Source organism: Phyllobates terribilis, unplaced genomic scaffold (assembly GCF_046119375.1).
Source record: "Phyllobates terribilis strain yellow unplaced genomic scaffold, ASM4611937v1 Scaffold_7__3_contigs__length_470593459, whole genome shotgun sequence".
NCBI classification, from domain to species: domain Eukaryota; kingdom Metazoa; phylum Chordata; class Amphibia; order Anura; family Dendrobatidae; genus Phyllobates; species Phyllobates terribilis.
In genome coordinates this window covers 159,117,792-159,145,285 of record NW_027362767.1, presented here as the reverse complement: position 1 = coordinate 159,145,285, position 27,494 = coordinate 159,117,792, and the positions used below count along the sequence as shown (strand labels likewise).

The 27,494-nt window shown below is 48.2% G+C and overlaps 1 protein-coding gene across 1 annotated transcript in view; it reads left to right on the top strand.

Moving 5' to 3' along the window:
- Positions 1–27,283, top strand: part of LOC141153001 (SLAM family member 6-like) — a 43,849-nt gene extending 16,566 nt beyond the window's left edge. The window contains exons 3-5 of the mRNA XM_073637671.1: positions 24,707–24,958; positions 25,318–25,436; positions 27,148–27,283. Coding sequence (XP_073493772.1) covers positions 24,707–24,958; positions 25,318–25,415 — 350 coding nt within the window. The 3' untranslated portion in view covers positions 25,416–25,436; positions 27,148–27,283. The remainder of the gene's footprint in view (positions 1–24,706; positions 24,959–25,317; positions 25,437–27,147) is intronic.
- Positions 27,284–27,494: the final 211 nt, after the last annotated feature.

Genomic DNA, 27,494 nt, shown 5'->3' with positions numbered 1-27,494 from the left:
ATATGCCATCCTGTCGACCTCCTCTATCCACTTCACACAAGCAGAAACGGCTCCAGTGGGCCAAACATTACATGAAGACTGATTTCAAAACTGTTTTGTTCACGGATGAGTGCCGTGCAGCGCTCGATGGTCCAGATGGATGGAGTGGAGGATGGCTGGTTGATGGACACCCCACGCAAACACGGCTACAGCGCCAACAAGGAGGAGGTGGAGTAATGTTTTGGGCTGGAATCATGGGGAGAGAGATTGTCGGCCCCTTTAGGATCCCTGAAGGCGCTAAAGATGAACTCCATAATGTATGTGGATTTTCTCAAACAGCACTTCCTGCCATGGTTCAAGAAGAAGAACCGTGTATTTCACAGCAAGATCATTTTTCTGCATGATAATGCACCATCTCATGCTGCGCATAAAACATCTGCATCTCTGGCTGATATGGGCATAAAAGGGGACAAACTTATGGTGTGACCCCCATGCTCCCCTGACCTCTACCCCATTCAGAACCTTTGGAGCATCATTAAAAGGAGTGTCTATGATGGCGGGAGGCAGTTCACATCTAAGCAACAGCTCTGGGAGGGTATTCTGTCCTCATGCAAAACAATTGAAGCAGAAACCATCCAAAACCTGACAAATTCAATGGACGAGAGAGTTCAGAAGCTCCTTTCGAACAAGGGGTCCTATGTGAAAATGTAACATCACCTAGAATAAAGTTTTGAGTTGAAAACTGTTTGATTTCAGTTTCTAACAACCTGCTAATGCTTATAATTTCAAAAATGACCATTTTTTTGGTCTTTATTAAAATGAAAAGGTTGATCGAAAAGTTTGGGGATCTAAGAGTGTGGCAACCCAGTAGTCATGATTACTTCGAATTCTGACAATATGAGGGTCATGCTGCAGGTAGTGCAGCAAGAAGGCACTTATGTGTCTTGCGCATCTCGGAGCCCCAAAATTATTTTCCGGGCTAGATGCAGCTAAAAATTATTATTAATTTTAAATCTGGTGAAGCTTTAGTATAGATGGCCTAATAGGATCAGTGCTGCACACTGCTACAAAGCCCAAATTATTTTCCAGTCAAGATACAGATAAACATGATTAGTAATTTTAAATCTGGTGGAGCTTATTATAGATGGCCTAATAGAATCAGTGCTGCACACTGCTACAAAGCCCAAATTATTTTCCAGCCAAGATACAGATAAACATGATTAGTAATTTGAAAGCTTAAAACGGTTGGTAGGGTGATTTTAACCAATCATCAAGCTTTTACTCTCCCCAGGATGACACAGGGGTAGAAAAGTCGTTTCAGATCCATGATTTGTTCATCTTTATGAACGTGAGTCTGTCTACATTATCAGTGGAGAGCCGCGTGCGCTTATCTGTCAGCACACCACCAGCAGCGCTGAACACACGTTCAGACAGAACGCTGGCTGCGGGGCATGACAAGATCTCCAAGGCGTAAGTGGCTAGCTCCGGCCATTTATCCAGATTGGAAGCCCAAAAAGAGCAAGGGTCCAGTGACACAGTCGTGGCTTCAATGTTTACTTGGAGATACTCCTGTACCATCGTCTCTAGGCGTTGACTATGTGTCAGACTTCTTGTCTCCTGTGGCCTTGCAAAGGATGGGCTAAAAAAGTGGTGAAATGATTCCGCAAAATTGATGTTACCAGCAGATACTGTGGTTCTGTTACGGTTTGAGTGCTGAACACTTGACGGTCCCACGGTTGGCAAGTTGGAACTGTGAGATTCACTACGTGCACCACTGGTATTTTGTGGAAAAGCACATGTAAGATTCTGCAACAGTCTCTGCTGATACTCCTGCATGCGTGCATCCCTTTCTATGGCAGGAATAATTTCTGCAAATTTACTTTTGTACCGGGGATCTAACAGTGTGGCAACCCAGTATTCAGGATTATTTCTAATTCTCACAATTCGAGGGTCATGTTGCAGGTAGTGCAGCAAGAAGGCACTCATGTGTGTTGCGCATCCAGGAGCACCAAGTCCCTGTTGTGTTGGTGGCGAGGTAACAATCATGCTTCCTTCATCTGTCCTCTCCCTCCAACCTCGCACAACAGAAATGTGATCAAGGTCTCCCTCATCTGATGAGTCTTCCATCAGTTCGTCCTCCACTTCTTCCTGGGCTCCTGCACCTTCCTCACTTGTTTGGCTGCTACCATGCGCCCTGTTAAAACCATCTCCCCCACCCTCACATGCCTGCCGCCTTGGTGCTGCCGACCGTCTGGACCTTGCAGATGTTAGCCCTTCCGCATACAACTCCTCCTCCTCTACTTCCTCCACCTCCTCTTGTGCCACCACCTGACTCCGAATTCTGTTTAACATGTGCTCCAGCATGTAAATCACTGGAATAGTCATGCTGATAATGGCATCGTCAGCACTAAACATCTTCGTCGCCATTTCAAAACTGTGCAGAAGGGTGCATAGGTCCCTGATCTGAGACCACTCCTCCAGCGTGATTTGCCCCACCTCTGGATCTCGTTGGCCCAGGCTATACGTCAGAACATATTGCACCAGGGCTTGTCGGTGCTGCCACAGTCGCTGCAACATGTGCAGAGTTGAATTCCACCGGGTAGGCACATCGCATTTTAGCCGGTGAAGTGGCACGCCCAACGACTTCTGTAGAGATGTAAGTCGCTGAGATGCGGGATGCGAACGGCGAAAGTGAGCACACAGCGACCGTGCCCTCTGCAGAAGGCCATCTAGTCTGGGATAGTGGGCTAAAAATTGCTGGACAACCAGGTTCAACACGTGAGCCATACAAGGCACGTGTGTGACATTGCCCCGGCGAAGGGCCGCACCCAGGTTTGCAGCATTGTCGCACACGGCCTTCCCTGGTTTCAGGTCCAGTGGAGACAACCATTCATGAAATTGGTTCTCCAGAGCTGACCACAACTCCTCAGCTGTGTGACTCACATTTCCCAGACATTTCAATGTAAAAACCGCCTGATGACGTTGAGCCCTACTGCCAGCATAGTAAGGAGGTGTGCAGGATCCCTTCTGCGCAGTTAGAAAGCTTGTGGCATGACCAGACAGGCTTTGGGTGCAGGTGGAAGACCGAGAGGAGGTTGAGGAGGCAGAAGCAGTGGAGGAACTTTGACATAAAGAGGATTGACGCACAACTCGTGGGGACGGCAAGACTTGGACAGCAGCCCCTTGTCCTGCTGTCACCATAGTTACCCAGTGCCCAGTCAGCGACATGTAACGCCCCTGTCCATGCCTACTCGTCCAAGTGTCTGTGGTGAAATGCACCCTGTCACACACAGAGTTTCTCAAAGAAGCGGTGATGTTGTGTGCGACATGCTGGTGGAGCGCAGGCACACCTTTCTTTGACAAGTAGTGCCGACTGGGCATCTGGTACTGGGGCACTGCGACGGACATAAGGTCTCGAAAATCCTCTGTGTCCACCAGGCGGAAAGGCAGCATTTCTGTAGCCAAGAACTTGCAGATGGTGAAATTCAACCTCTTAGCTTTCTCATGGCTAGGAGGAAATGGTCTTTTACTTGTCCACATCTGAGGGACCGAGGGCTGGCTATTGTGTTTAGACGGGGTTGATAAGGGTGTCCCCGGCAAACTGCCGGTCTGTGAGGAAGATGCAGGCGGACATGTTAGGTTGCCTTGATCCAAAGGTGGTGCTATCGATGTCGGACAGCGCTCAACACCAGCTGGTGTTACCACCTCCAAAGAAAATGATGACCTGCCAATCACGCTGGCTGTTGCGGGTAAAGAGGTGGCAGGTCTGCGCCCCAAAACAGGTGTGACTGCTGTCCCCCCAGTCACAGAGGATGAAGAGGCCGCGGATGCACAAGATATGGCAGACGGTGGTTGGCCCGGCCGGCTAGGCCGCATTGTAGCACACTGAGCTTCCCACTGCAACTTATGCTTCATGTCCATGTGCCGGTTCATGCATGAAGTACTCAAACTATGTATTTTTTGGCCTCTACTTAGCTTTTGCTGACAAATGTTACAGATAACACGAGTTGGGTCATCTTTATCAATCTGAAAAAATGCCCAGGCTATGCAAGGCTTAGCACCCATGCGACCTGAAGAGCCACCACGACTTGTGGTGAGAGGCAGAGTTGTGTTTGAGGATGCAGTTGTTGACGTGCTTCCAGTACTACGTCTCTGTCCAGGAAGGCGCAACCTGACCTCGTCGTCACTAGCATCTTCCTCCACCTCCTCTGCTGACCTCATCTCTTGGCTGACTGTGGGTTGACAGTAAGTGGGATCTCCGACCTCATCATCATCACCCTGTGCGTTATCACACCGGTCGTCCTCAGAGCCAACCTGTTCCTGCCCTGACAAAAAACTAAAGTTGTCGCTCCAATCAGGTATTTGAGTCTTATCATCGTCTTCCTCATTGTCTCCACCAACAGGAGTTACAGTTTGGGAATGAGGGTCTACATTATGGTCAGAACCTTCTGCGTCTGGTCCTGGATCCGACTCATAAAGATTCTGGGCATCAGTGCAGATCATTTCCTCGTCTGGATTCACAGAAGCGCTGGAGTCGACCTCTGATTCCCAGGCTATAGTATGAGTAAACAGCTCTGCAGACTCAACCATCTGTTCTACCTCATACTCAGACGGGCAGCTGGAGATTTGGGACCTGTGAGGAAGCAAGTGCGATTGGGGTGACACCTTTGAGGACTGGAGTATTTGTGATGTTGAAGTTGATGTGGAGGAGAGCCCACTTAAAGGAGCACTTGATATCCGTTGAAGCACCTGCTGTTTTTGTGCCTCATCTGGAATTTGTAGCGATTGGCGTGGCCGTAAGAAAGGGATCTTATCACATTGTCCGCTAAAAGAAGTAGACATTTTAGTTTGGCTGGAAGATGGTCTTTCTTCTGCAGATGTTACTGTTCCTTTAACACCTACCCCACGGACACAACCTTTTTTCCCCTTCCCAACACGCCTATTCCCCTTTCCACCAGCAGCAGGCCTTTTTCCACTCATTTTGGTGGTTAACTAATTAACAACTTTGGAGTTGTTTGCACAAAAAAACAATGGATGGGAACCGAGCAGAGCTGAGTGGCCAAACTGTGGTATTAGGCCAAAACTATTGGCTGGGTTAGATGCAGAAAAAAATTATATTCAATTTGCAACCTGATGGAGGTCAGTATAGATGGACTAATAGAAAAAGTCCCACACACTGCTAGAAGGCCAAATATTTTTTCAGAGCTAGATGCAGAAAAAAATATATTCAGTTTGCAACCTGATGGAGGTCTGTATAGATGGATTAATAGAACAAGTCCCACACACAGCTAGAAGCCCAATATTTTTTCAGAGGTAGATGCAGAAAAAAATATATTCAGTTTGCAACCTGATGGAGGTCTGTATAGATGGATTAATAGAACAAGTCCCACACACAGCTAGAAGCCCAACATTTTTTCAGAGGTAGATGCAGAAAAAAATATATTCAGTTTGCAACCTGATGGAGGTCAGTATAGATGGACTAATACAACAAGTCCCACACACAGCTAGAAGCCCAATATTTTTTCAGAGGTAGATGCAGAAAAAAATATATTCAGTTTGCAACCTGATGGAGGTCTGTATAGATGGACTAATACAACAAGTCCCACACACAGCTAGAAGCCCAATATTTTTTCAGAGGTAGATGCAGAAAAAAATATATTCAGTTTGCAACCTGATGGAGGTCAGTATAGATGGACTAATACAACAAGTCCCACACACAGCTAGAAGCCCAATATTTTTTCAGAGGTAGATGCAAAAAAATATATATTCAGTTTGCAACCTGATGGAGGTCTGTATAGATGGATTAATAGAACAAGTCCCACACACAGCTAGAAGCCCAATATTTTTTCAGAGGTAGATGCAGAAAAAAATATATTCAGTTTGCAACCTGATGGAGGTCAGTATAGATGGACTAATACAACAAGTCCCACACACAGCTAGAAGCCCAATATTTTTTCAGAGCTAGATGCAGAAAAAAATTATATTCAATTTGCAACCTGATGGAGGTCAGTATAGATGGACTAATAGAATGATGCTATGCCCAAAAGATTTTACTTCACTAGGTGCAGTAAAAAAATTGGTATTCTATACACAGGTGGTATATCTTGCCACACAGATAGGCTACTCCACTGACTAACACACTCTGCAATAGGCCAAAAAGGATTAGCTTTGCTAGATTCAGCCAAATGCTGTGAAAAAAACTTGCACAGCACTGGCACAGACCTGCCTGGCAAAAACTGATAGGAACTGATGTAACCTAGTCCTGAAAAGGACTCCAATTACAATTAGTCTTTACTCCCACAACCTATCTATTTAAGAGCACAGACCTGCCTGATAAAAGTCGTAGGAAATGCTGTAACCTAGTCCTTAAAAGGACTGCAATCACAACTATTCCCTACTCCCAAGCTATCTGTAGATTTGTGCGAAAATTGGCTTGAAATTAACAAGGTATAGCGCACACAGCAACAGCGGTGCCATCTAACACGCAGCTGCAGCAGTGAGAAAATGGTGGCGACTGGGAAAATGGCTTGGTCTTATAGGGCAAGGACATGTGACATACACTGCCAATGACACATGCCCTTGCTTGTGTGAAAAAAAGCACTTTGCTCCGTGTGTGCGCTGCTGATAGGCTGACAGATTGCACCTCCCCACTGTAAATGCGGGAAAGAGAAAAAAAAAATGGAGATCTTCATTGTTCCTGCAGAGATCCATCCCCTGCCCCTCCCCCCACCCCGCTGTACACTCAAACTGCGTATTAACATTAATTTTCATCATTACTGAGAAAAAATCCAGTTATGATTTTGGTGCACGAACAGTTGTCGAACATAACCTCGAACAGCCGAATTTTTCTCAAATTGTTCGTGTTCGCCGAACGGCTCGAGCACCGGCCAAAACAGCTCGAATTTGAGATTGGCGAACAGTTCGAGTAGAACAACGCTCATCTCTACTGTCGACCTCCTCTATCCACTTCACACAAGCAGAAACGGCTCCAGTGGGCTAAACATTACATGAAGACTGATTTCAAAACTGTTTTGTTCACGGATGAGTGCCGTGCAGCGCTCGATGGTCCAGATGGATGGAGTGGAGGATGGCTGGTTGATGGACACCCCACGCAAACACGGCTACAGCGCCAACAAGGAGGAGGTGGAGTAATGTTTTGGGCTGGAATCATGGGGAGAGAGATTGTCGGCCCCTTTAGGATCCCTGAAGGCGCTAAAGATGAACTCCATAATGTATGTGGATTTTCTCAAACAGCACTTCCTGCCATGGTTCAAGAAGAAGAACCGTGTATTTCACAGCAAGATAATTTTTTTGCATGATAATGCACCATCTCATGCTGCACATGACGCGCCCCTGGGCCTACTTGGTGTAGCGTTGCGCACGCGGGGACTACCCGGAGCCGGGCCTGTTGGGGGTAGTAGTCTCGTGGCGGTGACCCGGTCCGTGCCCAGGGAGTCAAACTGTGTGGCTGAGTATTAGCAGTAGATGTTGGACGACTACGACACCCGTTGAATGCAGCTATGGAGCTGCCGCTGCAGGGCAGACCGCTGAGGCCGGTGGTACGATTGTGCAGCGTAGATGGTATAACCCCCAATGGGAGGGGTATGGCCTCAGGGCAGACGACGTGGATGATGGGGGTAGCAGGAACCACTCAGAGACGATGCGGTGTAGTTCAGGGTCTTTACTGGTAATCAAGATAGACCCTCCCGGAGTACTGGCTAGCGATCGGGGCCTGGTCAGTCTTTGAGCAGATGGGATTTCCCCTGGCCAGGCGGAGTTGTAGGCCTCCCCAACTAATTGTACTCTTCTGGCTACCTTGCTAGAGGCGGGTAAAAGTAGCCCACGTCCCTGAGTGTACCGTGTGGTGCTCACCCGTATGGCCGGTGACTTGGGGCCTTCTGGTAGCTTCCGCTCCACGACGGCGGTGCTGGTCCCACGCGTGTGACCGTGCCTTCGGGTTTCTTGGCCAGAGGACCTGAAATCCCCTGCCGGTCGGTTTCTGCTGCTGGGTAAGGATTCGCCCCCGCAGCCTCGGACTCCGGGTCCGGTGATAATTCTTCAATCAGGGCGAGCTCTACAGCTGCCAGCCCCTGATTCCTTGTAGCACTGCTCCCACTGAGCTCCTGATCTTTCTTTCCTATAGCTGCTCCACTACAGACCAGACTGTGTCTCTGTCTGTGTTCTCTGCTCTTTCTCAACTCTCTAACCCTGCCTCAGCCCCAGTTTTATATAGGGGAAGTTCTTCCCCTCCCAGGACTGGGCAGGAGGTGTGGCATGCATAGGATTCCTGACCAAGAGACCTCCCACCTGCTCTCAGACGTAATATTGCTATTACTGTGGAAACCAGACCCCTGGGGTGCCACATTCCCCCCTAGTGAATTTCAGTACTCTGGGACTAAACATACTTTTGTAAACATAACAAGGTATAAACAATAACGTTCTGGTAGAGACAACACATAAGGTGGTCACGGCGTGTCCGCAACCGGGTGTAACTTTTGGGGAAAACAAAGGTATCCATTTCACCAAAACAGGGAGACGTAACCAGGTAGGGGTCTGTCCTGCCCCGAGTCCTTATCAGTCTTTTAGTCCGTCCTGGGTTACGCTCCAACTATATGCACAAAGGATTCCCGGTAAATCCACCAAAGACTCCTACAAATAACTAGAAACACATAATTATACACAAGCAACAATAAACAGGTAAACATTAATAAAATAGCTTGAACATTTAGATCCTCCACCGTATGGGCAACTGGCCTCTAGTGACCCTAGTGGACCTACGGAGCTGGTTGATTGGTCCTGAGCTACAGGGTATAGGAGCTGTCAAGGGTAAACTGGGCAGTCGTCTACGGACTCTTTGGCTCACTAGGGGTATGGCAGGCTCACTATAAGCAGAGGGTTGATTCTCCTGGTCTGCTTGTGTGGGGTCTTCTGCCTCCTGGACCGGCTGTTCTTCCAGCTCTACCTGTGTCTCCGTAGGCACTTGGGATGCTGGTTGGAGGAACGTGAGGACGGGTACCACAACAGCACCATTGACTTGAGTCCAAGACCGAGGGAAGTCTCCGAGCACAGTACTAACCATATCTTCCCTTTCCTCTACGGGTCGAGGGTCTTCTTGTTCCTCTTCAGGGTTCCGTAGCTGTTCGGGACACTTCTTCAGGTGATCCCGAGATACAATGGCTGTGGTTTCCCCTCCGTCTTTACTGATTGTACAGATCTTTGGGTTGTCGTGGCTTGAGGGCAGTATGGTGTACGGGTCCTTCTCCCACTGGTCGTCCAACTTGTGGAGCCGTCTTTTCCTCTTCAAGACCTGCTCTCCGGGCACCAGGGGAACAGCGGGAGCATACTGGTTGTAAGTTTTCTCTTGTCTTTCCCTAGCTTGACAGAGACTTCGCTCCACGCTCTCCTGTACTTTCCGGTACTGCTGCTGCCTCTCTGTGTCCCAGTCTGCTTCTGGTGAAGTGTCCTCAGGTGTCAGGACTCCCATCTCCAGATCAACAGGAAGCTTACCAGGTCTTGCCCTCATTAGGTAAGCCGGGGTACAGTTGGTGGAACCTACAGGGATGTGGTTGTATAGGTCCACCAGGTCGGGCAGCTTTTCAGGCCACAGACTACGTTCTTCCAGGGGCAATGTTTTCAGAAGATCTATCACCACCTGGTTCATTTTCTCACAAAGTCCATTAGTTTGCGGGTGATAGGGTGTTGTTCTTATCTTCCGGCAGCCATACAGGGTGCAGAACTCCTGGAAGACTTCCGCTTCAAAGGCAGGCCCCTGGTCCGTCAGCACCTGCTCCGGGTATCCGTGCGGACGGCAGAAGTGCTGCTGGAAGGCTCTAGCTGCTGTTTGAGCCGTTAAGTCCTTGACGGGGACGACAACCAAGAACCGGGAGTAGTGATCCACGATGGTTAACGCGTAGACGTAGCCACTTCTGCTTGGGGTCAGTTTTACATGATCCAAGGCTACCAGTTCCAACGGCTGTCTGGTGATGATGGACTGCAGGGGAGTCTTCTGGCTGGCACGGTCCCTCCTTCTTAGGTTGCATGGGCCACAGTCTCTGCACCACCTCTCGATGGTTCCTCTCATGCCTACCCAATGGAACCGCCCGCGCAGCAGGAACTCCAGCTTCTTCCATCCGAAGTGCCCAGCTCCGTCGTGGTATGCCTCCATCACCATAGCTGCGTCTCTTCTTGGCACCACTACTTGCCAGATTAGTTCATGCGTCCGGGAGTTAACCATTCTGCGGCACAACTTCCCCTTGTAAAGGAACAGTCGACTCTTCCCAGCCCACAGTTGCTTGGCTTCCTCCGGAGCGTCTGGGTCAAGGCGTGCATCTGGCCGAGTCAGCATCTCCTTTACCAGTCGAACAGCAGGGTCACTGTCTTGCGTCTCCGCCCAGTTGTAATGAGGTAAGGGGTTGAACGTAGCAGATTGCTTACCCCTTACACGGTGGGAATACTGGATAGTCCCATGACGGTGGAACGCGGGGAGTTCAACTTCTTCCAGTTCCTCTGGATCTTCCCCTACGTCCGGTAGGTTTGGCATTCTGGACAAGGCATCCGCGTTGGTATTGGAGCGTCCTGCCCGGTATTTGATCGTGAACTCATAGTTGGACAGGCGGGCCATCCATCTCTGCTCCAGGGCACCGAGTCTTGCAGTGTCCAGATGTGTCAACAGGTTGTTATCCGTGTACACGGTGAACCGGGAAGAGGCGAGGTAGTGCCTAAAGCGTTCGGTGACTGCCCACACCACTGCCAGGAACTCTAGCTTGAATGAGCTGTAATTCTCAGGGTTTCTTTCGGTGGGTCGCAGTTTTCGGCTGGCGTAAGCAATTACCCGTTCTTTCCCCTGCTGGATCTGGGACAGTACGGCTCCTAGCCCGATGTTACTTGCGTCGGTGTAGAGGATAAAGGGCTGGCTGTAATCCGGGTACGCCAGGATTTCATCCCCCGTGAGGGCCATCTTCAGCTGGCGGAAGGACTCTTCTTCCAGCTTCTCCCATCTGAAGGGTGGCTTCTGGTTCTTGGCCTTCCTGGACTGGCCTATCAGGAGGTCCTGCATAGGAGCTGCCTTTTTGGTGAAACCGGGAATGAACCTTCGGTAGTAGCCTACCAACCCGAGGAACTGCCTCACTTCCTTTACGCTGGAGGGGCTTGGCCATTCCTTAATTGCGGTGATCTTATCAGGGTCGGGAGCCACTCCATAAGCACTCACCACGTGTCCCAGGTACTGCACCTTTGGCTTCAGGAGGTGACACTTGGAGGGTTTCACCTTTAGGCCGTAACTTGCCAGAGCTTCGAACACTTCCGCCAGGTGTTTCAGGTGGTCCTCGTAGGTCTTGGAATAGACGATGACATCGTCCAGGTATAACAGGACCGTCTCAAAGTTTCGGTGTCCCAGACAGCATTCCATCAATCGCTGGAAGGTTCCTGGTGCGTTGCAGAGTCCGAACGGCATGCAGGTAAACTCGCTAAGTCCCATCGGGGTGGTGAATGCGGTCTTCTCCCGGTCCGCCTCTGCTACAGGAACCTGCCAGTACCCGCTAGTGAGATCCAAAGTGGAGAAGAAGTTAGCAGATTTTAAAGCAGCCAAAGACTCCTCTATCCTTGGTAAGGGGTACGCATCTTTGTGTGTGATACGGTTGATTTTCCGGTAATCTACACACATTCTCATGGTGTTGTCTTTCTTTTTAACCAAGACTAGTGGAGCTGCCCAGGGGCTACAGCTATCCCTGATTACCCCAGCCTCCTTCATGTCTCTAAGCATCCCCTTGGCGTGTTGGTAGTGTGCAGGGGGTACGGGTCGGTATCTCTCCTTTATGGGAGGATGGTCTCCCGTGGGGATGTGGTGTTCTACCCCCTTTACTCGCCCGAAGTCTAACGGGTGTTTACTAAACACTCTCTCGTACTCTTGAACCACCCGATAGACTCCTTGTTTCTGGTGTGAGGGAGTGGAGTCAGTACCCAGATGTAGTTGCTGACACCAGTCCTCCATTGGTTTCTTAGAGCCGTTACCTTCCTCTGGATGAGATGGAGGCAAGGGTTCCACGGACTGTACAGAATTTTGATTGATGGTATACAATTTGGCTAGCGTAGCATACCGGGGCAGGTACACTTCCCTTTTCCCGATGTTTATTATGCGAACGGGCACCCTCCCATGGCGTACATCAACCACCCCCCGTGCTGTCAAAATGGTGGGCCTACTGTCTGAGTAGACGGGTTCTACCATTGCTTGGTAGTCTCTACCTCTTAGACCAATAGCTGCCCGGCACCAAATCATCATTTCACTTTTTGGGGGCATGGCAATAGGGAAAGGGTCACACATTCTCACGCTTCCAATCTCACCACCGGAGAGTTCCACCTGTTGCCGTCGCATCAGTGCCCGGATCTCTTTTTGGAGCACTTGCTGCTGGCCGGAGCTGGCGTTCTTGGCAACCTGCTGTAAAATGAAAATCACTTCTGCAAGACAATTTTCAATCACATTAGTTCCTAGAGTTATCTTTGGGTGACTCTCGCGCTTGTCAATGTCTACAATGATCAGTCCCTGTGCTGCCAGTTCGACTCTACAGATTTTAATGGTCACCTCTTTAAATCCGATCTGTGGCACGGGCTGACCATTGCTGGCGATGATACTCAAGTCGTCGTCTGGGTAGCGGGTTATATCCGAGTCATTCCAGTACTGCTTGAAGAGCACGTACGGGATGGTGGTGACCTGTGACCCGGTGTCAAGTAGGGCACTCATAGGAATGCCATCCAGTACCACAGGCAAGACTGGACGTCCTCCCACATATTTGTCACGCCAGTTCGATGGGCCTGGTGATCTTATTCCTGGGGGTTGGCCCTCTACCCCAGGTTGTGCCAGTTTAAAGGACAGTACCTTGCCATATGTCCGGGTTGATTGCAGCGGCGGCAGATGGGTTGTCCGTCCTCGTTGTATCGGTCGCTGGGTCTTCCTCTGGCCGGTGGGGTCCTCCTTGGTCGACGCCACGGGATGTCCTCCGGTCCGGATGCCAGCTGGATCTTCCCTGGAGCAGAAACCTGTAAAGACTGCACAGTTCGGGTTAGCGCAGCAACGCTTTTAGCTAGCTCTTGGACCTGATGGTGCAGGTCTGGAGCCAGGTCATTGTTCAAAGCCTGCGCATCAGCTCCCACAGGCCCTGCCGACAAGGGCGCCGCCTCCTGGTGGTAAGCGGTAGTAGGGCGCCTGTGGGTCACAACGCCACCCGGTGCCGGTTCTCGGAGCACCCGGATGGCTCTGTCCTTGAACTGTGCAAAGTCCAGATGAGGATCCTGTAAGGCCATTGCCCGCAACTGGGTTCGGTGGGCATTGCAATATAGTCCCTCTATAAATTGTTCGGTCAACAGCCTGTCCTCGTTTCCCACGCTGTCAGGGTCTGTCTGCTTAATGGCTCTCAGGGCCTCTTGTAGGTTTAGTGCATAGTCCCTTATATTCTCATGTGCTCGCTGTTTGCACCCGTAGAATCTAAGCTTAATCTCGGCTGAGGTGCGGGTATCAAAGGTGTCCTTCAGCCGGGTTAATATCCCTGCGACAGTCCTCCTCCCAGGTGGCCAGGACTTTACCTCCCTTTGGGCTGCCCCGGTTAGTTGGGCCACCAGGATGCTCACTTTTTGCTCTTCTGTGAGGGGGTACACCTGGAAGAGGCTATCCAGCTTTTCTCTAAAGTCATTCAGGGTATGTGACTCCCCTGAGTACTGGGGTAGCCAGGCTGCCCCCGGGATATAGGGCATAGTGAAAGGCATGACCGCAGCAGCGGTGGCGCTGGCGGTGGCTGCGGCAGTGAAGCTCTCTTCCGTATCCGACATCTTCCTCCCCCCTAGTGGACCGTGGCCTACCTTGCGATGATCCTCTTCCGTAGGCCGCGGCTCCGCAGTGGATCGTCAGGGTCGAGGACCTTCCGTCGCACTCCTATGACGTCGGCGTCTGCTGGGCTCCTTCCAGGACCTTACGCAACGTCCGGACTTGAGGCGGGGCTTCAGTTCTTGCGCGCTTTCGGAGTCCACTCCCCTCTTCTTCCCGCGCGGCGTCTTCAAGATGGCGTCCAACGGCGGGAAAACTCCACGGATGGCGGGAAGAAGGCAGAAGATGGCGCCGGATGGCGGGAAAACTTCACGGATGGCGGGAAGAAGGCAGAAGATGGCGCCGGATGGCGGGAATCTTCACCACAGGTAAGTTTAAAAGTCTCTTTTTCAGGCACGCAGTACCCGGTGGTTGCGGGCACGTAATCCTGCCGACTACGCCAAAGTTGACGCGCCCCTGGGCCTACTTGGTGTAGCGTTGCGCACGCGGGGACTACCCGGAGCCGGGCCTGTTGGGGGTAGTAGTCTCGTGGCGGTGACCCGGTCCGTGCCCAGGGAGTCAAACTGTGTGGCTGAGTATTAGCAGTAGATGTTGGACGACTACGCCACCCGTTGAATGCAGCTATGGAGCTGCCGCTGCAGGGCAGACCGCTGAGGCCGGTGGTACGATTGTGCAGCGTAGATGGTATAACCCCCAACGGGAGGGGTATGGCCTCAGGGCAGCCGACGTGGATGATGGGGGTAGCAGGAACCACTCAGAGACGATGCGGTGTAGTTCAGGGTCTTTACTGGTAATCAAGATAGACCCTCCCGGAGTACTGGCTAGCGATCGGGGCCTGGTCAGTCTTTGAGCAGATGGGATTTCCCCTGGCCAGGCGGAGTTGTAGGCCTCCCCAACTAATTGTACTCTTCTGGCTACCTTGCTAGAGGCGGGTAAAAGTAGCCCACGTCCCTGAGTGTACCGTGTGGTGCTCACCCGTATGGCCGGTGACTCGGGGCCTTCTGGTAGCTTCCGCTCCACGACGGCGGTGCTGGTCCCACGCGTGTGACCGTGCCTTCGGGTTTCTTGGCCAGAGGACCTGAAATCCCCTGCCGGTCGGTTTCTGCTGCTGGGTAAGGATTCGCCCCCGCAGCCTCGGACTCCGGGTCCGGTGATAATTCTTCAATCAGGGCGAGCTCTACAGCTGCCAGCCCCTGATTCCTTGTAGCACTGCTCCCACTGAGCTCCTGATCTTTCTTTCCTATAGCTGCTCCACTACAGACCAGACTGTGTCTCTGTCTGTGTTCTCTGCTCTTTCTCAACTCTCTAACCCTGCCTCAGCCCCAGTTTTATATAGGGGAAGTTCTTCCCCTCCCAGGACTGGGCAGGAGGTGTGGCATGCATAGGATTCCTGACCAAGAGACCTCCCACCTGCTCTCAGACGTAATATTGCTATTACTGTGGAAACCAGACCCCTGGGGTGCCACACACATAAAACATCTGCATCTCTGGCTGATATGGGCATAAAAGGGGACAAACTTATGGTGTGACCCCCATGCTCCCCTGACCTCTACCCCATTCAGAACCTCTGGAGCATCATCAAAAGGAGTGTCTATGATGGCGGGAGGCAGTTCACATCTAAGCAACAGCTCTGGGAGGGTATTCTGTCCTCATGCAAAACAATTGAAGCAGAAACCATCCAAAACCTGACAAATTTAATGGACTAGAGAGTTCAGAGGCTCCTTTCGAACAAGGGTTCCTATGTGAAAATGTAACATCACCTAGAATAAAGTTTTGAGTTGAAAACTGTTTGATTTTAGTTTCTAATAACCTGCTAATGCTTATAATTTCAAAAATGACAATTTTTTTGGTCTTTATTAAAATGAAAAGGTTGATCGAAAAGTTTGGGGGATCTAAGAGTGTGGCAACCCAGTAGTCATGATTACTTCGAATTCTGACAATATGAGGGTCATGTTGCAGGTAGTGCAGCAAGAAGGCACTTATGTGTCTTGCGCATCTCGGAGTCCCAAAATTATTTTCCGGGCTAGATGCAGCTAAAAATTATTATTAATTTTAAATCTGGTGGAGCTTAGTATAGATGGCCTAATAGGATCAGTGCTGCACACTGCTACAAAGCCCAAATTATTTTCCAGCCAAGATACAGATAAACATGATTAGTAATTTTAAATCTGGTGGAGCTTATTATAGATGGCCTAATAGAATCAGTGCTGCACACTGCTACAAAGCCCAAATTATTTTCCAGCCAAGATACAGATAAACATGATTAGTAATTTGAAAGCTTAAAACGGTTGGTAGGGTGATTTTAACCAATCATCAAGCTTTTACTCTCCCCAGGATGACACAGGGGTAGAAAAGTCGTTTCGGATCCATGATTTGTTCATCTTTATGAACGTGAGTCTGTCTACATTATCAGTGGAGAGCCGCGTGCGCTTATCTGTCAGCACACCACCAGCAGCGCTGAACACACGTTCAGACAGAACGCTGGCTGCGGTGCATGACAAGGTCTCCAAGGGGTAAGTGGCTAGCTCCGGCCAATTATCCAGATTGGAAGCCCAAAAAGAGCAAGGGTCCAGTGACACACTCATGGCTTCAATGTTTACTTGGAGATACTCCTGTACCATCGTCTCTAGGCGTTGACTATGTGTCAGACTTCTTGTCTCCTGTGGCCTTGCAAAGGATGGGCTAAAAAAGTGGTGAAATGATTCCGCAAAATTGATGTTACCAGCAGATACTGTGGTTCTGTTACGGTTTGAGTGCTGAACACTTGACGGTCCCACGGTTGGCAAGTTGGAACTGTGAGATTCACTACGTGCACCACTGGTGTTTTGTGGAAAAGCACATGTAAGATTCTGCAACAGTCTCTGCTGATACTCCTGCATGCGTGCATCCCTTTCTATGGCAGGAATAATTTCTGCAAATTTACTTTTGTACCGGGGATCTAACAGTGTGGCAACCCAGTAGTCAGGATTATTTCTAATTCTCACAATTCGAGGGTCGTGTTGCAGGTACTGCAGCAAGAAGGCACTCATGTGTGTTGCGCATCCAGGAGCACCAAGTCCCTGTTGTGTTGGTGGCGAGGTAACAATCATGCTTCCTTCCTCTGTCCTCTCCCCCCAACCTCGCACAACAGAAATGTGATCAAGGTCTCCCTCATCTGATGAGTCTTCCATCAGTTCGTCCTCCACTTCTTCCTGGGCTCCTGCACCTTCCTCACTAGTTTGGCTGCTACCATGCGCCCTGGTAAAACCATCTCTCCCACCCTCACATGCCTGCCGCCTTGGTGCTGCCGACCGTCTGGACCTTGCAGATGTTAGCCCTTCCGCATACAACTCCTCCTCCTCTACTTCCTCCACCTCCTCTTGTGCCACCACGTGACTCCGAATTCTGTTTAACATGTGCTCCAGCATGTAAATCACCGGAATAGTCATGCTGATAATGGCATCGTCAGCACTAAACATCTTCGTCGCCATTTCAAAACTGTGCAGAAGGGTGCATAGGTCCCTGATCTGAGACCACTCCTCCAGCGTGATTTGCCCCACCTCTGGATCTCGTTGGCCCAGGCTATACGTCAGAACGTATTGCACCAGGGCTTGTCGGTGCTGCCACAGTCGCTGCAACATGTGCAGAGTTGAATTCCACCGGGTAGGCACATCGCATTTTAGCCGGTGAAGTGGCAGGCCCAACGACTTCTGTAGAGATGTAAGTCGCTGAGCTGCGGGATGCGAACGGCGGAAGTGAGCACACAGCGACCGTGCCCTCTGCAGAAGGCCATCTAGTCTGGGATAGTGGGCTAAAAATTGCTGGACAACCAGGTTCAACACGTGAGCCATACAAGGCACGTGTGTGACATTGCCCCGGCGAAGGGCCGCACCCAGGTTTGCAGCATTGTCGCACACGGCCTTCCCTGGTTTCAGGTCCAGTGGAGACAACCATTCATGAAATTGGTTCTCCAGAGCTGACCACAACTCCTCAGCTGTGTGACTCACATTTCCCAGACATTTCAAAGTAAAAACCGCCTGATGACGTTGAGCCCTACTGCCAGCATAGTAAGGAGGTGTGCAGGATCCCTTCTGCGCAGTTAGAAAGCTTGTGGCATGACCAGACAGGCTTTGGGTGCAGGTGGAAGACCGAGAGGAGGTTGAGGAGGCAGAAGCAGTGGAGGAACTTTGACATAAAGAGGATTGACGCACAACTCGTGGGGACGGCAAGACTTGGACAGCAGCCCCTTGTCCTGCTGTCACCATAGTTACCCAGTGCCCAGTCAGCGACATGTAACGCCCCTGTCCATGCCTACTCGTCCAAGTGTCTGTGGTGAAATGCACCCTGTCACACACAGAGTTTCTCAAAGAAGCGGTGATGTTGTGTGCGACATGCTGGTGGAGCGCAGGCACACCTTTCTTTGACAAGTAGTGCCGACTGGGCATCTGGTACTGGGGCACTGCGACGGACATAAGGTCTCGAAAATCCTCTGTGTCCACCAGGCGGAAAGGCAGCATTTCTGTAGCCAAGAGCTTGCAGATGGTGAAATTCAACCTCTTAGCTTTCTCATGGCTAGGAGGAAATGGTCTTTTACTTGTCCACATCTGAGGGACCGAGGGCTGGCTATTGTGCTTAGACGGGGTTGGTAAGGGTGTCCCCGGCAAACTGCCGGTCTGTGAGGAAGATGCAGGCGGACATGTTAGGTTGCCTTGATCCAAAGGTGGTGCTATCGATGTCGGACAGCGCTCAACACCAGCTGGTGTTACCACCTCCAAAGAAAATGATGACCTGCCAATCACGCTGGCTGTTGCGGGTAAAGAGGTGGCAGGTCTGCGCCCCAAAACAGGTGTGACTGCTGTCCCCCCAGTCACAGAGGATGAAGAGGCCGCGGATGCACAAGATATGGCAGACGGTGGTTGGCCCGGCCGGCTAGGCCGCATTGTAGCACACTGAGCTTCCCACTGCAACTTATGCTTCATGTCCATGTGCCGGTTCATGCATGAAGTACTCAAACTATGTATTTTTTGGCCTCTACTTAGCTTTTGCTGACAAATGTTACAGATAACACGAGTTGGGTCATCTTTATCGATCTGAAAAAATGCCCAGGCTATGCAAGGCTTAGCACCCATGCGGCCTGAAGAGCCACCACGACTTGTGGTGAGAGGCAGAGTTGTGTTTGAGGATGCAGTTGTTGACGTGCTTCCAGTACTACGTCTCTGTCCAGTAAGGCGCAACCTGACCTCGTCGTCACTAGCATCTTCCTCCACCTCCTCTGCTGACCTCATCTCTTGGCTGACTGTGGGTTGACAGTAAGTGGGATCTCCAACCTCATCATCATCACCCTGTGCGTTATCACACCCGTCGTCCTCAGAGCCAACCTGTTCCTGCCCTGATAAAAAACTAAAGTTGTCGCTCCAATCAGGTATTTGAGTCTCATCATCGTCTTCCTCATTGTCTCCACCAACAGGAGTTACAGTTTGGGAATGAGGGTCTACATTATGGTCAGAACATTCTGCGTCTGGTCCTGGATCCGACTCATAAAGATTCTGGGCATCAGTGCAGATCATTTCCTCGTCTGGATTCACAGAAGCGCTGGAGTTGACCTCTGATTCCCAGGCTATAGTATGAGTAAACAGCTATGCAGACTCAACCATCTGTTCTACCTCATACTCAGACGGGCAGCTGGAGATTTGGGAGCTGTGAGGAAGCAAGTGCGATTGGGGTGACACCTTTGAGGACTGGAGTATTTGTGATGTTGAAGTTGATGTGGAGGAGAGCCCACTTAAAGGAGCACTTGATATCCGTTGAAGCACCTGCTGTTTTTGTGCCTCATCTGGAATTTGTAGCGATTGACATGGCCGTAAGAAAGGGATCTTATCACATTGTCCGCTAAATGAAGTAGACATTTTAGTTTGGCTGGAAGATGGTCTTTCTTCTGCAGATGTTACTGTTGCTTTAACACCTACCCCACGGACACAACCTTTTTTCCCCTTCCCAACACGCCAATTCCCCTTTCCACCAGCAGCAGGCCTTTTTCCACTCATTTTGGTGGTTAACTAATTCACAACTCTGGAGTTGTTTGCACAAAAAAACAATGGATGGGAACCGAGCAGAGCTGAGTGGCCAAACTGTGGTATTAGGCCAAAACTATTGGCTGGGTTAGATGCAGAAAAAAATTATATTCGATTTGCAACCTGATGGAGGTCAGTATAGATGGACTAATAGAACAAGTCCCACACACAGCTAGAAGCCCAAATATTTTTTCAGAGGTAGATGCAGATAAAAAATATATTCAGTTTGCAACCTGATGGAGGTCAGTATAGATGGACTAATAGAAAAAGTCCCACACACTGCTAGAAGGCCAAATATTTTTTCAAAGCTAGATGCAGATAAAAATTATTTTTAATTTGCAACCTGATGGAGGTCAGTATAGATGGACTAATAGAGAAAGTCCCACACACTACTAGAAGGCCAAATATTTTTTCAGAGCTAGATGCAGAAAAAAATTATATTCAGTTTGCAACCTGATGGAGGTCAGTATAGATGGACTAATAGAACAAGTCCCACACACAGCTAGAAGCCCAAATATTTTTTCAGAGGTAGATGCAGATAAAAATGATTTTTAATTTGCAACCTGATGGAGGTCAGTATAGATGGACTAATAGAGAAAGTCCCACACACTGCTAGAAGGCCAAATATTTTTTCAGAGCTAGATGCAGATAAAAATTATTTTTAATTTGCAACCTGATGGAGGTCAGTATAGATGGACTAATAGAGAAAGTCCCACACACTGCTAGAAGGCCAAATATTTTTTCAGAGCTAGATGCAGAAAAAAAATATATTCAGTTTGCAACCTGATGGAGGTCAGTATAGATGGACTAATAGAACAAGTCCCACACACAGCTAGAAGCCCAAATATTTTTTCAGAGCTAGATGCAGATAAAAATTATTTTTAATTTACAACCTGATGGAGGTCAGTATAGATGGACTAATAGAGAAAGTCCCACACACTGCTAGAAGGCCAAATATTTTTTCAGAGCTAGATGCAGAAAAAAATTATATTCAGTTTGCAACCTGATGGAGGTAAGTATAGATGGACTAATAGAACAAGTCCCACACACTGCTAGAAGCACAAATATTTTTTCAGAGCTAGATGCAGAAAAAAATTATATTCAATTTTCAACCTGATGGAGGTCAGTATAGATGGACTAATAGAATGATGCTATGCCCAAAAGATTTTACTTCACTAGGTGCAGTAAAAAAAATTGGTATTCTATACACAGGTGGTATATCTTGCAACACAGATAGGCTACTCCACTGACTAACACACTCTGCAATAGGCCAAAAAGGATTAGCTTTGCTAGATTCAGCCAAATGCTGTGAAAAAAACTTGCACAGCACTGGCACAGACCTGCCTGGCAAAAACTGATAGGAACTGATGTAACCTAGTCCTGAAAAGGACTCCAATTACAATTAGTCTTTACTCCCACAATCTATCTATTTAAGAGCACAGACCTGCCTGATAAAAGTCGTAGGAAATGCTGTAACCTAGTCCTTAAAAGGACTGCAATCACAACTATTCCCTACTCCCAAGCTATCTGTAGATTTGTGCGAAAATTGGCTTGAAATTAACAAGGTATAGCGCACACAGCAACAGCGGTGCCGTCTAACACGCAGCTGCAGCAGTGAGAAAATGGTGGCCTTATAGGGCAAGGACATGTGACATACACTGCCAATGACACATGCCCTTGCTTGTGTGAAAAACAGCAGTTCGCTCCGTGTGTGCGCTGCTGATAGGCTGACAGATGAGGAGAAGGAGGAGGACAAGAGCAAATAGACAAAATCAGGAAGCATATACCCATGTCTGGGTGTGAAGACAGGTGCATGGGAATAGACCTCTCAAAAAAAGACACTGGATTTGAGTATCTGCTATCTGAGTAGCGGCTATCATTCGATGGTGTTGAGAAGTCTGGCCCAATCCAGCCCTTGTTCATTTTTATAAGAGTCAGCCTGTCAGCATTTTCAGTTGACAGGCAGATGCGCTTATCAGTTATAATTCCAGCAGCGGCACTAAAAACACGCTTTGACAAAACGCTAGCGGCAGGGCAGGCTAGGACCTCCAAGGCATAGAGAGCCAGTTCATTCCACGTATCCAGATTGGATACCCATTAATTTTAATGCACAGAGGAATCACGGAGGACGTTGGTACGGTTGGAAAGGTACTCCTTCAGCATCTTCCCAAACGTTTCCCTCCTTGTGAGAGTACACCGCGTATTAGGGCCTGTGCAATGGGAGGGTCTGAGAAAACTGTCCCAAATTTTGACAGTGTTCCCCTGCCTCTGCTGGATTGTATTTGTGTCTCTCTCGCTTGTACTCCTTGGTTGTCCAACGAACTGTGACCTCTGCCGCCAGCGTTTTCAGATGGGAATTTTTTTTAATAATTCTGCAACAAGGGCCTTCTGGTAGTGCCCCATTTTATTAGGCCTGTCCGCCGCAGGAATAAGAGATAGAAAGTTCTTCTTGTAGCGTGGGTCTAGAAGTGTCACCAACCAGTTATGACTATCACTCAAAATTTGGACAATGCGAGGGTCATGGGAAAGGCAGCGTAACGTAAACTCAGCCATGTGTGCCAGACTGCTAACAGGCAAGACTTCCATGTCCTCACCAAGAGGACGACTGACCATGCTATCCCCCTCTTCCTCTTCCTCCTCCTCCCTGTCCTCAGGCCATCCACGCTGAACAGACGGTATGACAGTTGTGCAGGTAGTATCGTCTATAGTGCAGGAAACTATCTCCTGTTCTTCACCAAATCCACGTTGGGATGAGATGAGGCTCGGCTGTATGGAATCACCCTGTATGGTTCCTTGCTCCATCTCATCATGCTCAACCTGCGATGCATCCTCTTTAATTGTGAGCAGAGAGCGTTTCAGAAGACAGAGAAGCTGGATGATGATGCTAATTATGGCGTCATCGCCGCTCACCATCTTGGTGGAGCCTCAAAGTTTTGAAGGATGGCACAGATGATGGAAATCCATGTCCACTCCTGAGATCTTATGTGTGGAGTCTGACCGGAATACCGACGGCCGTGTTGATGCTGGTAGTCAACAACTGCCCTCTTCTGCTCTCAAATCCTTCCCAAAATCTGCAATGTAGAGTTCCAATGCGTGGGGACATCACACACTAGTTGGTGAGCTGGAAGCTGCAAATGCTGCTGAAGCACGTCAAGGGCAGCCAAAGCTATAGCTGACTTTCTAAAATCGTTAGCTGCATATTTGCGCTTGCGTTCAAAGGACTGGGGTAGGGACAACTGAACATGGACTTGGACAAGGACGTGGACGTGGTTGCTGATGGTGTTAGTTGAGAAAGTGCAACCACAGGTGCAGGGCATGAGGCATCTCTGCATGCACCATGGACAGGGGATTGGTGTGCACGCACAACAGTGGAACAAGCAGTAGTGTACATCGCAGACACTGTTGCTGGAACCAGGGGTTCAGCCCACTTAGTCGGGTGCTTTGCTGCCATGTGCCTGAACATGCTGGTGGTGGTTAGGCTGCTAGTTTTGCTCCCCCCGCTGATGCTAGCCTGGCAGGTGGTACAAATGGACTTTTTGGGGTTATCTGCAGAGTTTTTAAAAAACAACCAGAATCAGGAAGACCGAACAGTTGTGCTGGCAACTTCCGTTGTGTTGGTGTTACGGGGAACGCTTTCCCGCTTTGTGTCTGCAGCCACCACACTGCTTCTTCCTGCCTGTTGTGGTGCTATGCCTCCCTCCCCCTGTGTGCTGCTGTCTTTGCTCTGCATGTCCCCCTGCCAGGTTGGGTCAGTTACTATATCATCCACCACCTCATCTTCCACTTCCGCACCCTGGTCCTCCTCCTGACTTTCTGGCAATTGTGTCTCATCACCATCCATCTCTTTCGACAGTAATTGCACTTTCCCACCGCTGCCTTCGTGTGACCATGGCTTCTCAAATATTTGGGCATCGCTACATGCGATCTCCTCTTGCCCCGCTTGAAGCTAGCCGGGCGAGAGGCCCGAGTCTATAGATGGAAAAGTGAACAGCTCTTCGGAGTCTCCAAGTGTGGGATCACTTGTCTTCAGGCACTCGGCATGGTGGGAGGAATTAGGATCAGGGTGAGGAATATGTGGTAAAACTCACAGCTACTGAGACTTGACCGTGTGGAAGACAGGGTGGTGGTAGTAGTGGCAAAGTGTCTGGAAGCATTATCCGCTATCCAAACAAGAACCTTTCACACTGCTCTGGCTTCAAGAGTGGTGTACCGCGGCCCCCTAGTAATTGGGACAGGAAGGTAATTCGACATGATGTGGGTGTTTGTTGTGCTCCCTCAGCAGGCACAGTTTCATCTTGCCCATGGCTTCGGCCTCTGCGTGCACCATCACCATCACGTCCACTTCCCCATCCCTTTCCACGTCCCTTTACCATTTTAAATGGAGTGGAATATTTGGCCCGCTCCACAAAATGTCTGTATGATTATCACAGTAATATGCAATCACGTGTGACGACCACGGTTTTAAGCTATGGCCTTGTAGTATAGTATTGGTCAGCGACTAAGTGTGAATAGGTTCAACAAAACAGATGGCTGATTTTAAATGGAGTGGAATATTTGGCACGCTCCAAAAAATGTCTGTATTATTACAGTACTAATATGGGCAGTAGGGAAGTGAAGGTAGAAAGAGAAAGGAAGGAGGGAAGCAAGAAAGGAAGGGTAGAGAGGGAGAAAGGAAGGAAGGAATTAATGAAAGATGGAGAGAAGTAAGCTTATGTAAGGAGAAAAGGATAGTGAGGGATAAAATAAGAGTACTGTGAAGAAGGAAGGAGAAATTTAGGGAGAAATCAATGCAGGGAGAGAAAAATGTTAATGAATGTGAGACGAAGAAGAACTGTTAATTCTATAAACCTTTTATCTTTTACAGCTAAATTATTGAACGAGGACGTAGAAATTAAAATTAAAGTGAGTGAAAATAAGTCCTGCATTTTTACCTGCAGTGTGAACAACTCAGATGTGACAATCTTCTGGAGTTATCAGAGCGAAAGGAACACAAATATCAGAAATCCCACACTGAAGTTGTATGATATTAATCCAAATAGCACCTATACCTGTGTTGCTGAGAACCCTGCAAACAGAATATCTAGATCAATCAAGCCATGGATTTTATGTCAGAAAGGTAATTAATTATATGATTTACTGCATTGGGAATTTTATGGGATATCACGCCTGCTATATTGAAAGGGGTGAAATTCAATATTTTCAAGAGCCTCCAAGACCTTTGGGAAGAGTTGTCAAGTATAATTTACAGAAACCAGGAAAAGGAAGGAGTAGGACCCAACATCTTTAGATTATACCCAACTTAGTTGATTGCCCCACATCTAAGAGACAGTAAGAAACTACTAAAGCTTCCTAAGACGGGACTGTGCTAGATCCTTTCTGAGACTATAGGTGCTCTTTAAGGTTGTCTTGCCATTTTGGTTGTCTTCCCAGATTTGAAAGCTAAGTTTTTAAGAAACTCTTGATGTTTTATTGTAGAAACAGACTATAGCCTGGTTAATCAGGCTAATCGGGCCAATCGGGTTCCCACAGTCGTCATGATTATGTGCGTACTAAAAGTGGTGCTTTGTCAATGAGAAGAAAGAGTCAAACCCCAGGTAAGAAAGAAATTTAGGCTTTGGATCTCTGTTAAAAAACAGAAGTGTGATCTGCGAGTCCTCTCCAGTAGACATAAGTTGACCGTGTATCAGATCTCTGTCACATCATGATATTTCAGAAGGTTCCATAGTCTCACTACTGTTACAGTAAAGAATCTCCATTTACGGTGATGGTAAAGTCTTGTTTCCTTTAGACATACTTGATGCTCGCGTGTAATGATGACCGATATTGATGTGTGTATCTGCTGAAATTCGAATTCGTCAAACTCACTCTAATTCTGTTGGGAAATTAGATCTTCATCAATTGCTGTTCTAAAAGCTGTTTATTATTCTCTGAGGTCTCTCCACCCCAAAAAATAAAAATATATGGCCCAGGAAGGGGTAAAAAAAACCTTATAAAATATCATGCACACCTCATCTCTCAAATGTCCATGCCACCACAACTCCCTATTGTTTTTTTACTTGCCCCTAGGGCACCAGCTCCGACATTATTCTTCTATTTGCCAATGCTTCTGGAGCCAACCAGCAAATATGGAGGCCATATTATGACATTTATCACCTTATACTGTCACGTTACCCCAAATAATCATGTTGTAATGTCATAATGTGCATCAAGGCTTAGTTGGTGCCAGAAGCCCCGACAAAGAGTGAAGACAAGACAGAAGATGGTGCTGTTAGGGGGGGATGGGAGCTGTGATGGCACGGAGAGTTGAAGGACAAGGTGAATATGATATTTTACTGTTTTTAACCACTTCCTAGCCCATGAAAATCAAACAAATGGTGGCAGAATCGCTTCCCTTTTGCCTTATTCAAGTGAATCGAATCCCCCAAAATTTGGATTCTCTAGAGTCCACTAATTTTGGGAAATTCTAAACAAATTATTTTTTTTTAAGAATAGATTTGCTCATGTTTAGTTGCAAGTTTCAATGGTAATTTAACCACATAACTATTCATGGACTGAATTCGTGATAAACAGTCATAATTGGTCGCTCTCAGCTCTTTTTATCTCATGGCCAAGAACAGCTTAAGCCAGGAAGATATTTAGGGAGGAAAATCACTCACATATTTAAATGTAGAGCTCATAAAAACAGGGCAGGTAGTCTTTGTAGGTATGGGATTTGTTTTCTATTTTCCTTTTGGCTGTCCAAATCAAGGAAAGCCAGATGGAAAATGTATTGCTACATAGTGGACATTCAGATGGGTGACTACTCTTTGTTCTCTCACACAGAAGGGGTCTCAAGATGACAATATCCCTATCCTCTATGATGTTTCCTATGCCGTAATAGATGATTTCAAGAGATTTAGGTCGTCTCTACATGACCACCTCAACTGCATGCACAACTTTGTAAACGTTGCCCAAATTAAGCTATTTGAAAACTTTAGCAAAATGTCCCCACTCATCAGTATTTTTGTACCTATTGACATAACTGCCAGTGTTGATAGATGAACCCCAGTTGCTTATTTCATTTTTCAGTAATAGTTTGAGAGAATTTTTCTTTCATTTTTCTTAGTTTAGGTTTGGTAGATTGGTAAAGGTCTTGTCTTCAGAAAAGCTGATACTGCCAGGTTTATATTACCAACCTCCATGGCAGTAAAGAGCAACATGTTGATGGAGGAACCAATGAGGAACAGTAGGATATTTGCTACAACGATTGATTAGTTGTGATATTATGGTAGAATTGATATTAAGGCCTTTTCTCTTCCACTCCAGGTTATTAAAGAAAATCAGTCGCGGACCCTGCTTCTTCCTTTAGCTTTCAGCTTTGCTGTATAGTAGATATCAACTTGAAGATCCTACAAGTTGGGAGCCGAAAGCTACGCTGACCATGATTTACAATGACAAATAAAGGCTTTTATTTTTATTATGCTTTTTGCGTTGGTTATTTTGTTCATCTGATATCTAAGAATATCCACAGTCACTTTATTCCCTGTTTTGTATATTACATATTGACCATTTACATCTGCTGTTGTTGCTAGGTGGCTCTGCACTAGTACTGCGGATATCACTTAGTGGCTACAGTATGTGTCAATTAATCTTTTGGATAGCTGGGATTTGCT